This window comes from Solea senegalensis, linkage group LG8 (assembly GCF_019176455.1).
Source record: "Solea senegalensis isolate Sse05_10M linkage group LG8, IFAPA_SoseM_1, whole genome shotgun sequence".
Lineage (NCBI taxonomy): Eukaryota > Metazoa > Chordata > Actinopteri > Pleuronectiformes > Soleidae > Solea > Solea senegalensis.
Genome location: NC_058028.1, coordinates 18766841 through 18780194, shown reverse-complemented (window position 1 = coordinate 18780194; position 13354 = coordinate 18766841). Strand labels below are relative to the sequence as shown.

Genomic DNA, 13354 nt, shown 5'->3' with positions numbered 1-13354 from the left:
ACATTTGCATACAGAAGTTCAACAGAAACTTTTATTGGTCCATAATTATGTTGCCTTTCTGCCTTTCCCAAATGCGTCCGGCAACTACGGTGGCCTACAGATTCCAGAAAGGATTGAGCTTTCACTTCAAAAATGCAGGAACGTTTTTGAATGCTGAGCAAAATGGCATCAATGCAATTATTTACTTAAGTAGTTTGTTTTATTTCTGCCAATAAACCTTCCAAAATATTACTGGACATTAATGTAAACATAGTCTATGCAAGTACAATGTTTTGATTGATATTAATACTTTCCGAGTCCTCACACTCCTAGAGATTCTGTAAAATGTGGTGAAACTAGTTTCCTGTTGACGAAGACTCAGAGTAACGAGGCTCTCGCCTTCCTTTCCACGTCACTGCAGTATTTCTCAGAGAGCCCTGTCGCCCTGCACAGAGACAAACGTTAGATTTGTATTGCTGTATATGAGTCAGCCCAAAGACTCTACTCACCTGAGCTCTTTCAGCTTCTTCTCTTTGAATTCATTCAGGCGCATACGCCTCTGCTTGGCTTCCTCCATCAGCTGATCAGCTTCCTTGAAGATCCCTCTGCGCTTGGCTATGGCCGAGGCCTCGTGTTCCTTCACCTGCTGCCGAATGGCCTCGGCATGGCGAAGCGCATGCTGCCGCTGCCTCTCTTCCTCCTCCATCTGTTTGGCTATTGCCTCCTGTTGCACCCTGGGTAGAAATGGGGAAAGTCAATAATGAAATGGTATACATCTGCTGCCACATCCTCCTTCACTCGGAGTCATTTAAGAAATCTAATTTTAAAGAACAATCAACTGCAGTCTCTTACTTCAGCACCCTCTCAAACTCGGTCTTCTCCCTGCCCGCCTCGATGGACAGGAAGTGCTCTTTGCACTGAACCTGCTCCAGACGAGCCGCACGCAGCATCGCCGCCTCCTGTGCTTTCTTCTCAGCCACCTCCTTCTCTTTTCTCCTCCACTCTCTGTCTGCGATTTGTTGGTTCCTGCGAGCACGTAGCTCATCCTTCCAAACACACAATACACAGACGGCTGCATATAGAAACTGTGATTACAGTGAATTAATCTATAAAGGGAGGGGAACAAATATGGTTTGTCAGACTCGGCAGGTGGCTTTTAATCCTGACCTGCTCTGCCTTGTAATCCTTTGCTTTTTCTTGCTTGGCCCTCAGCCTTTCGATCTCCAACTCCTTCTCCCTCTTGATTCGTCTCTGCTCTGCTTCATATTCAGCCTCTCGCTCCTGCGGAGGTCAAGATGGAACAATAATATTTGCATATGTGAATACCGAACTAAACTCTACACCTGGGAAAGTGACTTTTCCTGTCTGTTTTGTTTCTGATCTGACCTGTTTTTTGCGGAGATATTCCATGTCTCTCATTTCAGCCAGCTTCTCCTCCTCCCTCCTCTGCTCCTTGGCCTGCACAACCTCAGCGTTGATTCTCATGACCTCCTTATGTAGATGTTGCTGCTCCTCCCACTTCTTCTCCAGGGCCTGGAAGAAGAGAAACGCACTCCAGGGCAAGTAGATTGTGTGTTTGTGTGTATGTGTAAATTCTCATATTTGTGTGTATTGACTCGGCATGGGGAACTTGTGTTGACACCTTAAGGTCCTCCAGGTTCATTCTCTCCTGGTTCTGTCGAATCTGCTGCTTCTCCTGCTCTTTCATCTCCTCCTGTATTTGTTTCTCCTCCAGACGTCGCTGGATCTGGTCATAGATCTGCTGCATCCCACTGCAAGTAAATGTTTAGAAGTGGTCTGATTTTGTTGGGTCATGATGATTTTGGTGTGTGTTTCTCTGCAGCGTCTTTCTACCTGATCCTCTGCTGTTTGCGCAGCTCCTCAATCTGCTCCACAGTCTCCAAGGCCTTGCATCGCTCCACCTCCATCATGACATCCAAACGCTTCTCCTCCTCTGAGAACTCAGCCAGGATATGTCTCTTCTCCTGGATCTGGGCATCACGGGTGGCTTGACACTGGGCGTCCAGAATGAGCTGACAGGATGACACAGACAAAGAAGTTCATGAGCACTCAGTGAGCGACAAAGTAATGTTCAGGCACATTTGACCAGTTCTACCTTGTTGAGCCTCTGGATCTCATTCTCTTGCTCCATCCTCAGGGCATTGGTCCGCTCCACCAAGTGCTGCGCCTGCTCCTGTGCCTCCAGCTCCAGCTCAGTAAGTGCAGGATTCTCCTTACGGGACAAGTCTGCCTCATAGATCTGACGCTTCCTTTCCTCAGCAACTCTCTGGATGAGGGAAATATGTGTTTATTTTAATATATGGTTTTGGTTTGATTTCTTTAGGGACCATTTTATTGAGTTGCCTACAAGTTCTTCTTCTCTCTTCCTCTGATAAGCCTCCATCAAGGCCTGCCTCTCCTGCTGAGTGAGAACGCGGGATGTCGAGGTGATCCGCTTGAACTCAACTGGTGGAAGAATGATGGACTCTCCTGAAGGATCCTTCAGTGGCACTCTAACAAAATCACAGATGGTGGCGCTAAATGTCTCTTACTGCCGTACATTCATGACTGCGATTTGCAGCTGCATGTTATTTCTTATTCTACTCTCTTATTACGTGGAGTAGCTTGAATGATTCATAAAATGTGCATTACGCTTTTCATAAGGACACATGTGGAATAGAAAATGGTTTTCACCTGAGGTTACGAATGAGGTCTTTGGTGATGACTTGAATTGTCTCTACTTCCCGGCCCTTCTGTGATTTGTCTTTGGCTTTGGAGGCCGCGTTTCCACATCTGTCTGATGTTACCTGCACACAACGTAACACAACACAACAAATACAGTGTGAACAAGACCAGGCGTGGGAATCACTGTATTTCATGATACAATATGATAGGCGATACATGATACGAATAATATCAACGATTATTTGATAATCAATATCTTGCAAGACAGTCATATAGCGATACATCACGATATCTGTCTAACTGAAGAAAGCAGGGATTTCTGTGTTTAAAGTCTATGTATTGAATGTGGATGGAGCATCACTTAAAGTACCTTTGTCCACCATTATCCCTTTTCTTCCGCCAAAGCAGCGCCACTGCGAGGAGGCGCCCGGTGAGTGAAACTGGCATACTGCATTCTTTACTTTCCAGTGTCTTAATGTGTTGATTAAATATTGGTATGTGCCCTGGGTATCGATGATTAGTATTGCACGAGGAAGGACAACGATATATCACCAAGTCGATATTTTGGCCCACCCCTCCCTCTCTCAAATTAGCTCAAAGTAGCTTTATTGTTAATATTTTATATTAGGTTATGTTGTTGCAAAAATGTTTACATTTGACATATACTAAATGTTTCTCATGTACATTGTCTGCATACTGTGTGTGTCTCTGTCCGTCTCTGTGTTACCGGTGGTTCAGCTCTTCCAAACAGGCTCTCGTCCACCTGAGACGTGGGGGCTCGGGTTCGATACCGGCGGCGGGAATCACCGCTACTCCTTGAGGTCGTGGAGTTGGATGCCAGTCTCTACAGAGAGGAGCCATCACCACAGTTATCACATCTGATAGCGCACACACACAGTAGCCACTATTAATGAACTTAACTACCACGAGCTCGATTAGAGATGTCCCTGTAAAACTTACCATGTTGCTCAGTTGGTACAGTCCAGGACAACGAAAGTCAACTCAAATGTTTGTTTAGCGTTTAAAATACTGACAACTAATGTTTGGTTATAGCTATTTAACTCCGCCTCTGAAAACTATCTGCAATTTAATGTCATTCGGTTTGTTGCCTGTTGTCATGGGAACGAAGGTGACGGTAGAAGGGGCTGGCTAACGTGACACACACACCAACCTGTTTTTATGTCTTAGTGAGGACACGTCATAGACGAACCTTAACCATCACAACTAATAAGGAATAACTAACTAATAAGTAACCTAACCTTAATCCAGTTCTAATTCTAACACTAAAAGCAGGTCTAAATCCTGAAAAAGCCCTTTAAAGTTGTGGGGCCCAGACAAAATGTCCCCACAAAGATAGGTTTGTAAATTGTTTTTGGACCTCATAACGATATAACTACACACACATAATTTTGCATCATATACGTTTATATTGTGAACTGTAAATGGTCCCCTATCAAAGCAAACCCATTTATTTTGAAATGATGTGAAATGTGATGATTAATGTGATTATTTTGATGATAGTTTTATAAAAACATTTGAATTTTTCTTTTTTCTTTTTTTTTTACTTGACAGACCCCTCACTGACCACACTGGACACTCAGTGACCCTCAGGTCATTTGAGTTTGAGACCCCTGGGTCCTCACAACATGAGTAATACCTGGAACACACACACAAACTTGATTAGATGATTAAACACAGCTAGACAGATAATATAGTTATGCAATGAATGTTGTATTATATTCTATAATATCATATTATGTGAATCATAAGCAGTCTTGTATAAAGTACCTTAAAGGGATACTTGAGTAAAAGTACAAGTATCTTACCAGAAAATGACTTTGATAGAAGATGAAGTCACTTTTTATAACAATACTGAAGTAAAAGTCTTAAAGTCTATACTGTACTTAAGTATCAAAAGTAATCTTCTGATATAAAATGTACTTAAATGAGGAGATAATGATTGAGCTCAGTGGTAGGGTGCGTTGTCTTTTAACTGGAAGGTTGTGGGTTTAATTCCTGGCTCTGCTGGTCTATATGTGTCCTTGTGCAAGACACTTAACCCCATATTGACAGATGTGAATGGGAATGAAAACTGTAGTGTAAAGCAGCTCATCCAGACTGGACAAGCTCTATATAAATACAGACCATTACCAACTCTTCTTCTGATTTTATTTGGTAGTAACGAGTAGCAAAGATATTTAGAGGGTATGTAGTGGAGTAAATGTTGCTAGAAATATATATAAAAAAAAAAGTACAGATACATTAATTTTGTATTTTCGCTATAGCAGTGGCGAGTCTGTATATGTGGGCGGGGCCAGCTCGTCCACATGATCGCGTAAACGTCACACACTCTCCGCCTCCGGCTCCGGTTCCTTCTTTCTCTCCACGTCACGGACATCATGCGGGGAAAAAGTCCCAAACTCCAACAGACTGCAGGCGAATCTCCGTCTTCTCCTGTGGAGAGCAGGTGCTCACACACAAGTAGCTGCTGTGCTTCCACTGAGGCGTGTTTTTAAAGGGACATTCGTCACGTATTATACACTGACTGACTGGACGAATCACTGTGTTTGAGTTCATGTCTGTCTGTGTCTCTCCGCTGCTGAGGAGACGCCCCCCCACAGCAGCTATCGGACTCCCACGGTGAATCATTAACCTCAGCAGTGTGAGGTGCTCTTCGTCCACAACATTCACTGAGGAACAAACAACAACAACAACAACAACAGAGGGACGGGGACATCATCAAGGTCACTATTCCAGCTGGACACGTCATATATACACAGCGTGGGATGTCACAAAGTGAACGATGTAACAGTGCAGATTAAATCTGTTTTGGGGGCGAGAGAAGTTGACCATTAACCTCTCCTGGGTGATTGCAAGCACGCGTCCACTGGTCCACTTCTGTGCCGTGGATCCTGAGGCAAAGTTCACAGACAACAGCAGACGTCTGTCAGTCAGTCAGACAGTCACTCACAGTTGGTGTTGTAGTGTTGCCTGCAGTCATGGCTACAGTGAATTATGGATACTACAGAGGAACTATATTTCTGGCCATGTTTGTTGGCTACACACTGTACTACTTTAACAGAAAGACGTTCTCCTTTGTGATGCCGGCTGTCATGGAGGAGATCGAGCTGGACAAGGATGACCTGGGTATGAGACACTGGTGTTTTGCACTGACCTGATGCTCGAGAAAAACTATTATAAGACCAATACATAAACGTGTTATTGTTGTTATTATAATGCTCAGAGTGTTGCAAAGCATTTTGTTTACCCCTGAAATATCTAAAGTGTAGTAAATGTAAAGTGAGTCTGTCTTCCACACAACTCAATATTGCTTGACTCTTACTATATATAATCTAAACTTAATTTATAATCAAATCAGTTGCCAGTTGTTTTGATGTTCACTGAATCAGTTTGAGTGGTTTCTGTGATTTCAGCTTCTCAAATGCCAATATTTTCTGCTCCCTTGTGACACTGAACTAAAAAAGTGCTTGCTTTATTTCCCCTCTCACATTTGGGAAATGCCAAAAACTTTTTTTTTTCTACCATTCTGTGACATTTTATGGATACAACAAATTGATCTCTTCAAAGATTCCCAGTCATCCAGGTCAATGGTATCTTCAGCTAATTTGCTGTATGACATTGGACTTACTTCTGTAGTCAGTCCAGTTCTTAATCCAGAGTAAATAATCAATAAATGATTATGAAAGATGATGAAAATGATGCCCTGATTGACAGATTAACACTCATGTGTGAGACATTCTCAATGTGTTCACTCCTGTCTTCTCTGTGTTCAGGAATGATCACCAGCAGTCAGTCTTTGGCCTACGCTATCAGTAAGTTCATCAGCGGCGTGCTTTCAGACCAGATCAGCGCCCGCTGGCTCTTCTCCATTGGCCTGTTCATGGTGGGAGGCATCAATGTTGTCTTCTCCTGGTCGTCCACGGTGGCCGTCTTCTCTGCCCTGTGGTTTCTCAACGGCCTCGGTCAAGGCCTTGGTTGGCCTCCCTGTGGCAGGGTGCTGCGCAAGGTGAGCCGTATGCCACGACGTCACACTGCACTGTACTGATGCCTAATAACAAACAGACAACACATTACATGAGGCGGAGAACAAACAATATGAACTGGAACTTTAGTTGTATTTCTGAAATAAAAGAAAGAGTTAAAGTCGAACTTGAAATGCAATTTACATTTCAAAAAAATGTCAAAGTAATACAAAAATCTAAAGTATCTAAGTAATCTAAGGTGCTTTTTCCATTAGTATGTTAAAATGTACAGAGGTTATTAAAATGTGCAATATAGAGTGTCTTACATCCTTTTTTCCAAGACAATCTGATGAAATTTAATTTATACACACCTGAGCAAAAAATACTCAAAATGCTCAATCCAAAATCAGATTTGAAATTTGGAAATACATCACAGTTCAAAGTTCACTTGGCTCGTTTTTATGAACAAAAATGAAAGAAAAACTATCGTGTATTTTGTGACTTCTGCACAATTATTATATCCCTACTTAAAATGTGATGTGAAATGAATCATAACTGACTCAGCAACACGTAGGAAGATGAAAAAACTAAAATATGTGAGGTTTTAAAAATGTGTCCATATAAGGCTAGGGTTAACATACTTTAATAAAAGCTTGCTTTATTTTATTTTTTATTTTGGGAAAGAAGTTGGTGTTCATGTCAGTCATAGGAAAATGCCAGTTAAGAAAATGTTTCTGCATATTTAGGAGTTTTAATATCTACCGTCTTTGTGTTCTTCAGTTGTAAAATTATGCAGAGAAGAAGTGAAATATTCTTCCTTTCGTTGTTTGACCTCTCTGCTGTTCAACCTGTCAGATCAGAACACTGCAGCGGGTTCAATCGTTGTACTCCTCCCTGTATATCAACGGTGGTTTAATTATTTTTGTGCGCTTATCTCATCAGTGGTTTGAGCCGTCTCAGTTTGGGACGTGGTGGGCCGTCCTCTCCTGCAGCATGAATCTGGCTGGCAGCCTGGGGCCCATCATTGCCACGGTGTTGGCCGAGAGTTACAGCTGGAGGACGATACTGTCCGTCTCTGGACTGATTTGTGTGGCCGTCTCCTTCGTCTGCCTGCTGGTCATCAAGAATGAGCCTAAGGACGTGGGACTGCCCAACATCGAGACAGCAACCAAGAAGAGCAAAGGGGGTGAGGCTCATGTTTGACTTGTTGACTGATACTGATTCTCACAGTCATGTAACACATATCATCCAGGTGTGTGTGTTTATACAACATGTGCCCCTTGTGTTGTGACTAAAGGTCAGAGACACAGTGGACTCTGGACCCAGTGTGTCCCCTCACACACTGTTTATGTCAGAGATGTTTTATCAATTCATTTGTTTTAAAAGGGTAAAGATCTCACAGGAAGGGCTGGATATCGAACTGTAACACTTTTGTGGAGTGGAGTGGGTGTTGAACTTCCTCTGTATCACCTCATAACAAACACCATGTGGTGGTACCTAAGAGTCAATCTCATCGAGGTCTTTGAGCATGAATAATCCGAGAAACACGAAGCGAAGAGAAGAAGAATACGGGGTTTAACGTCTGAGTGTGTGACGTTGTATTTATGTCTTTGTGAGGTCCAAAAAATTTACAAACCTATCTTTGTGAGGACATTTTGACCTTGTGGGGACATTTTGTCTGGGCCCCACAACTTTAAAGTTGTAAAAACAAGTTTGTGTGTGTATGTGTTGTGTTTTTATAGACTGGCTCTTTTTTAATGAATGAAGGCAAAGTCGTAAAGGAGATGAAAAGTGCACGGAAAACACATTTTGAAAGTTGCTCCATGTTCAAGTGCAACTAAACTAATGTGTAATGTAATTTAAAAAGGACTAGAGAACAGATAAAATTGGTATTTAAAAAATATGTACATAAATCTTCTACTGCATGTTAGACACGCCCCTTCACTGTCCACTTTTAAAACACATCTTAAAACTCATTTTTACTCTTTGGCTTTCGGCCCAGTATGAGACGGTTTTATCTTTTTTATAGTTTTATTGTATGACTTGTTTAATTGTTGTTTATTTGTGTTTTTATACTTTCTACAGTAGTTTATTGTTTTATTGTATGTTTTACTGTCCGTTCTTAGGTCTATTAGGTCTTGTGTTTTTATCCCTCATATGGAGGATAAAAAAGGATAGCAGTAGACAATGAATGAATGAATATCGGTGATGATGTCTTCTGTCTGTTTCCTGTTTAGGATCCTCAAGTAATGAAAGCACCCTCTCTGAGTTTCTGCTGTCTCCTTACCTGTGGCTGCTCTCTGTGTCCTACCTGGTGGTGTTCGGGGTGAAGACGGCCTGCACTGACTGGGGCCAACTGTTTCTCATTCAGGACAAGGGCCAATCTACATTCATGGGTATGACTGAGGAATAAAGTGGACCCTCCTTCGTTTTTATCTATTCCTGTGAATCACCGTCTTCTTCTCCTTCATAGGTAGCTCATACATGAGTGCCCTGGAGGTGGGGGGACTGTTGGGCAGTCTTGCAGCAGGATACCTCTCTGACAAGGCTGTGGCCAAAGTGAGTTGGCTCATATAGAGTGGACATGTGGTGGTTGATTTTTAGGCTTAGACTCATGATTATAATTGATGAAAATTATGTATTACAAAGTGTATTAGTGATGGAAAAACAACACTGACCGTGTTTTTCTTGACTCACTTGATGATGCATTATTCTGTAGCCTACACTCCTTCATTCTTATCTTGCTTTTCAAGTAGCCTTGTATTTCTATTTATCTCATTTTTCTTGATTTGAACTGTTTCACAAACCATCAACACCATCCTATCTTAACCTACACAATATATATATGTATACATATATATACTGTATTTATATACTGTATATATATGTTACATTACATGTCATTTAGCAGACACTTTTATCCAAAGCGACTTACAATGGAATTGAGTACAATCAGCCAGGGGTACCGGTCTTAACCACTGAGCCACTCCACCCTCCGGAGTATATACACATATATACTGTATTGTGATTGTACTATGATACTGTTAGATTAGCTCTTTCAGTTGCCTTTGTTATTCTCTATTCCATGAAGCACAGGTTATAAAGTCAATGACATTTTGGTCCACAAACTATTTTAACAGACCTGTCAACATTTGATCTACATCTTAACAGCCTGAAGAATACACTCTAACCTGTCTATACTGTTTAAGCTTTACTGTATTTCTTGAAGTAAATAAATTGGGCAGCAAACTCACTGAACTGGCCAGACTTCTATGTTATTTTGTATGATCTACAGCCAGTGAAACCACTGTACAGTGTTGATATATTCTTTTATTTCATACAGCAAGGAATGAGAATCTATGGCAATCCCCGTCACTTCATCCTGATCTGCATGATGGTTGGTATGAGTGTGTCCATGTACCTGTTCAGAATCACAGTTTCTCCCGTCAGCTCAAAGGTATGAACTATTCAGATCCCACTGAACAAGCATGAGTAACTAAAATAATCTTTAATGTGACCCAGGCAGTTTACCTCTCATCTCATCTCTCATACACATTCAGGCGTGGATTCTCAGTTTGGGTGCTGCATTTGGTTTTTGCTCTTATGGACCGATTGCATTGTTTGGTGTCATAGCCAATGAGAGCGCCCCATCCAACTACTGTGGGACATCGCATGCCATTGTTGCCTTGATGGCCAACAGTAAGTTTCATTTCAGCCATTAAAAGATTTTGCTAACTGCTTAATATCCTCACAGTTACATGACATTTCCCCTTGTGGGGTTCTCCGGTTTCCTCCCACAGTCCAAAAACATACAGATTTAGGGATTAGGCAAAGTAGACACTCTAAATTGACTGTAGGTGGGAGTGTGAGTGTGAGAGTGGATGGTTGTTTTCTCTGTGTCCCTGTGATGGACTGGCGACCTGTCCAGGGTGTACCCCGCCTTTTGCCCTATGTCAGCTGGGATTGGCACCAGTGTCCCCTCCAACCCTAACGTGGAGGCTAAACCAGCAGATGGATGGATGATATCGTATAATGTTAGACCTCACCCCTCTCTTCCAGAGACTACAGCTTTTATATGTCCATAGAGTGAACATATCCATTTGCGTTCTTCTCAGTTGGTGGCTTCCTGTCCGGACTACCGTTCAGCACAATTGCAAAGCACCATGGCTGGGAAATGGCCTTCTGGGTAGCAGAGATCGCCTGTGGTGTCACCGCTGTTGGATTCTTTCTGCTGCGCAACATCCAGTCAAAGATGGGAAGAGTGTCCAAGAAGACAGACTAAAGCTTTATGCCTCATTCTTGAACCATCAATGTGTTATAATATTTGTACTGACCTTTTATACCGCTGTGTTTTTTCAGTTATTCATACAGGTTTAGACAAAGATCATGGATAAAAGTTTTTAAGGTGCTTCCGAACACACAGTGTTTAGACTAGTGAATATAAATGAGGATTTATGTCATAAGCACAACGAAAGCGCGGTATAGAAACGCGTATATTGTAGAATATTTGTACTTGTTATAACATTGTAATTATCAATCATGAATGGAATTACACCGAATATATGATACTTACTCATGGTGCTGCCTGCATCATACCCAAAGACTTCAATGAATGACACTTTGTTATTGTGCTTTTTCGTTTATACTCGGAAAGAAACATGACACATGAAACATTAACACACGACTTTAATATTTTTAAATATTTACAAAAAAAATCATGTATTTACAGCATGACACATCCCAGTCCAAAGGAACAAAGTCAGCCTACTTAATTTCCTTCATCAAGGTCCTCAGTCATAAACATTCACTATTCATTCATTCCTTCCTGTGATTGGAAATGACCATTTAGGCAGATTCATGTTGTCTCTTTATTTATCTCTTCAAGATCCAGCTCCAAAGTTACCGGCTTTCTCTGCGACCTCCAGCGAACTCTTCAGGTTCTGATCAAAGAGTTCACACCTGGAACACACACAGATATTTACAGTGACATCAGAGGATGCACACAATGGATGCTTGATATTTAAACTGAAATACAACAGATGATCATTTTAAGACACATATCATTACAACAAGGTGAAGCAGCGCCACATCATTATCTCCTGAAATTACCTGATTGGCATTTCCAGAGAGTAGAATGGGTTCTTGAGGGCAAAATCTGAATAGATTTCATAAATCTTCCTCAATAAAGCATCGATGCCAGATTGCCGGGGGTCTGCCAACACAATGAACTTTATCCCTGTTAGAACAGAGACAGAACAAACAGTGAGGAACATGTCAGTTACATGTTTGTTAAAAGTCTAAACTACACATGACTGCATGTCATTCTCACCTGTGAGTGTCTGGAAACAGTGGAGTTTAAAGACATCCGTTTCTAGCATCTCGATCCCTGAGCTGCCAACTTCAGGAGATAACTGTGAACCTATAGCGAACAACCTAGAGCAAACAAACGAACACTGTTAATTATTAAAATACATCAGGAATTTGGAGACATTTAGTGGATTCTTGTCAACACTGTGACTTCTCTACACCATCCACCATCCCCAGAGTTCATATAAAACACGGTTATGTGTAACTTACGAGTGAAACATGGACGCCAGCATCAGCTTCTCATTGGAGCTCAGGCGCGCTCGTCCAAATCTGATTGACACAGGATAGTTTGTGGCATCTTTAAGGTATTCAAGGATGTCCTTTCCTTCTGCTGTGTTCTTCCCCATCACATCAACTCCATTGATGGACAGCACCGCATGTCCCACTGGAGAATGACAACAGGAATCATACACTGATGCAGTGAAAAGGAATTGATCGTGAGCTTTCTTTAGTCTTTTTTTTGTTTGCTAAAAGCAAATTATGTAAATACCTTCTTGGCAATAAAACAAATTCAGATTTTATTTTAATAATTTGGGGAAAATTCTGTATCTTCAATATATAACATATATAAATATGTATTTAAGTCAGCTTCAGTTCAGTATTCACTCCGTCATAGATTCAACTTGGTATATTTTGACAAAAAAACACAATACATATTACAGGACCAGTATCTAAGGGTAAAGTTACATACTGCAATTATACAGCTAATTGTCAGGTAATGAAAAACAATTCTCAGGTGCAGGTGAAAGTGAATGAATGAATACATAACTTTAAATATGTAGCTTTGAATGACTGTCTTTGCTCATTTCTTTGAAAAAGGAGTTGTTGAGCCACCTTTTTAAAGGTTTAAGAAATTACACCATATCACATAGCATGGTCTTTAAAATATGCTAACATGCTAAATTAAGTATAGGTTCAACGGGAAAAGGTTAGTCACATCACACACCACGTTTTAATGAACATATGTCGTTTTACAAACAGTATCACGGAGCTGCTGGAATACGCTAACATGCTCATGCTAGTCCCGAGGCGTTACCTCTGATCCCGTCACGCTGTCCAAACGACACCACCACTTTTTCATCGTGGTGTTTGAGCACCAGATCTAAAGGGTAGCTGAAAGTTTTCTCGGCCTCCGCTCTCGGGACGTAGTTGTCATACTGGTAGATTAAACCTCCAGCCTTGTTCACCACATACACACTGAAGATCACCATGTTTGCGACGTCGTACTGCCCAGCTGACAACGCAGTCACGTGACCTCAACAGCCTCTAAGCACAGGAAAAACTACAAATTAACCATCTCAATTAAAACAATTTAAACACTTGTGATGTGGTCATCTGGC

General features: G+C 41.5%; 3 protein-coding genes across 4 annotated transcripts; 1 reads left to right on the top strand and 2 right to left on the bottom strand.

Moving 5' to 3' along the window:
- Positions 1-9: 9 nt before the first annotated feature.
- On the bottom strand, positions 10-3836 carry cfap45 (cilia and flagella associated protein 45). 2 transcript variants are annotated; one of them, XM_044031594.1, is made up of 12 exons: positions 3625-3836; positions 3362-3508; positions 2674-2786; positions 2348-2492; positions 2096-2266; positions 1834-2012; positions 1622-1751; positions 1366-1512; positions 1147-1260; positions 832-1025; positions 489-713; positions 10-424 (listed from the first exon to the last, which is right to left on the bottom strand). In XM_044031594.1, exons 1-12 carry the CDS (start codon positions 3625-3627, stop codon positions 358-360), a joined length of 1635 nt encoding a protein of 544 aa, XP_043887529.1. In that variant the 5' UTR covers positions 3628-3836; the 3' UTR covers positions 10-357. The 2 variants fall into 2 exon arrangements, with proteins under 2 accessions (XP_043887529.1, XP_043887530.1); XM_044031595.1 differs by having other exon boundaries at positions 3392-3508; positions 3625-3835.
- A 1174-nt stretch (positions 3837-5010) lies between these two features.
- On the top strand, positions 5011-11324 carry slc37a4a (solute carrier family 37 member 4a). Its single transcript, XM_044032374.1, has 8 exons — positions 5011-5811; positions 6459-6691; positions 7590-7833; positions 8885-9043; positions 9121-9206; positions 9991-10104; positions 10208-10346; positions 10763-11324. The coding sequence occupies exons 1-8, from the start codon at positions 5664-5666 to the stop codon at positions 10927-10929; spliced, it is 1290 nt and encodes a 429-aa protein (XP_043888309.1). The 5' UTR covers positions 5011-5663; the 3' UTR covers positions 10930-11324.
- trappc4 (trafficking protein particle complex subunit 4) lies at positions 11319-13258 on the bottom strand. Its single transcript, XM_044032375.1, has 5 exons — positions 13051-13258; positions 12225-12399; positions 11977-12080; positions 11757-11883; positions 11319-11606 (listed from the first exon to the last, which is right to left on the bottom strand). Exons 1-5 carry the CDS (start codon positions 13223-13225, stop codon positions 11528-11530), a joined length of 660 nt encoding a protein of 219 aa, XP_043888310.1. The 5' UTR covers positions 13226-13258; the 3' UTR covers positions 11319-11527.
- Positions 13259-13354: the final 96 nt, after the last annotated feature.

What these genes read in the sequence shown, in the direction of transcription:
- cfap45 (XM_044031594.1), bottom strand. An exon ending in AGATCCAGAGGCTCAACAAG is followed by an intron (nt 2,013 to 2,095) that starts GTAGAACTGGTC and finishes TCATCCTGTCAG; the next exon opens with CTCATTCTGGACGCCCAGTG. An exon ending in GAGTTTGAGAGGGTGCTGAA is followed by an intron (nt 714 to 831) that starts GTAAGAGACTGC and finishes ATTTCTACCCAG; the next exon opens with GGTGCAACAGGAGGCAATAG.
- slc37a4a (XM_044032374.1), top strand. Translation starts at nt 5,664, where the DNA reads ATGGCTACAGTGAATTATGGATACTACAGAGGAACTATATTTCTGGCC. An exon ending in TTTCTCCCGTCAGCTCAAAG is followed by an intron (nt 10,105 to 10,207) that starts GTATGAACTATT and finishes ATACACATTCAG; the next exon opens with GCGTGGATTCTCAGTTTGGG. An exon ending in TGTTGCCTTGATGGCCAACA is followed by an intron (nt 10,347 to 10,762) that starts GTAAGTTTCATT and finishes CGTTCTTCTCAG; the next exon opens with TTGGTGGCTTCCTGTCCGGA.
- trappc4 (XM_044032375.1), bottom strand. Translation starts at nt 13,225, where the DNA reads ATGGTGATCTTCAGTGTGTATGTGGTGAACAAGGCTGGAGGTTTAATC. An exon ending in CTGGCGTCCATGTTTCACTC is followed by an intron (nt 12,081 to 12,224) that starts GTAAGTTACACA and finishes TGTTTGCTCTAG; the next exon opens with GTTGTTCGCTATAGGTTCAC. An exon ending in TCTCTGGAAATGCCAATCAG is followed by an intron (nt 11,607 to 11,756) that starts GTAATTTCAGGA and finishes TGTGTGTTCCAG; the next exon opens with GTGTGAACTCTTTGATCAGA.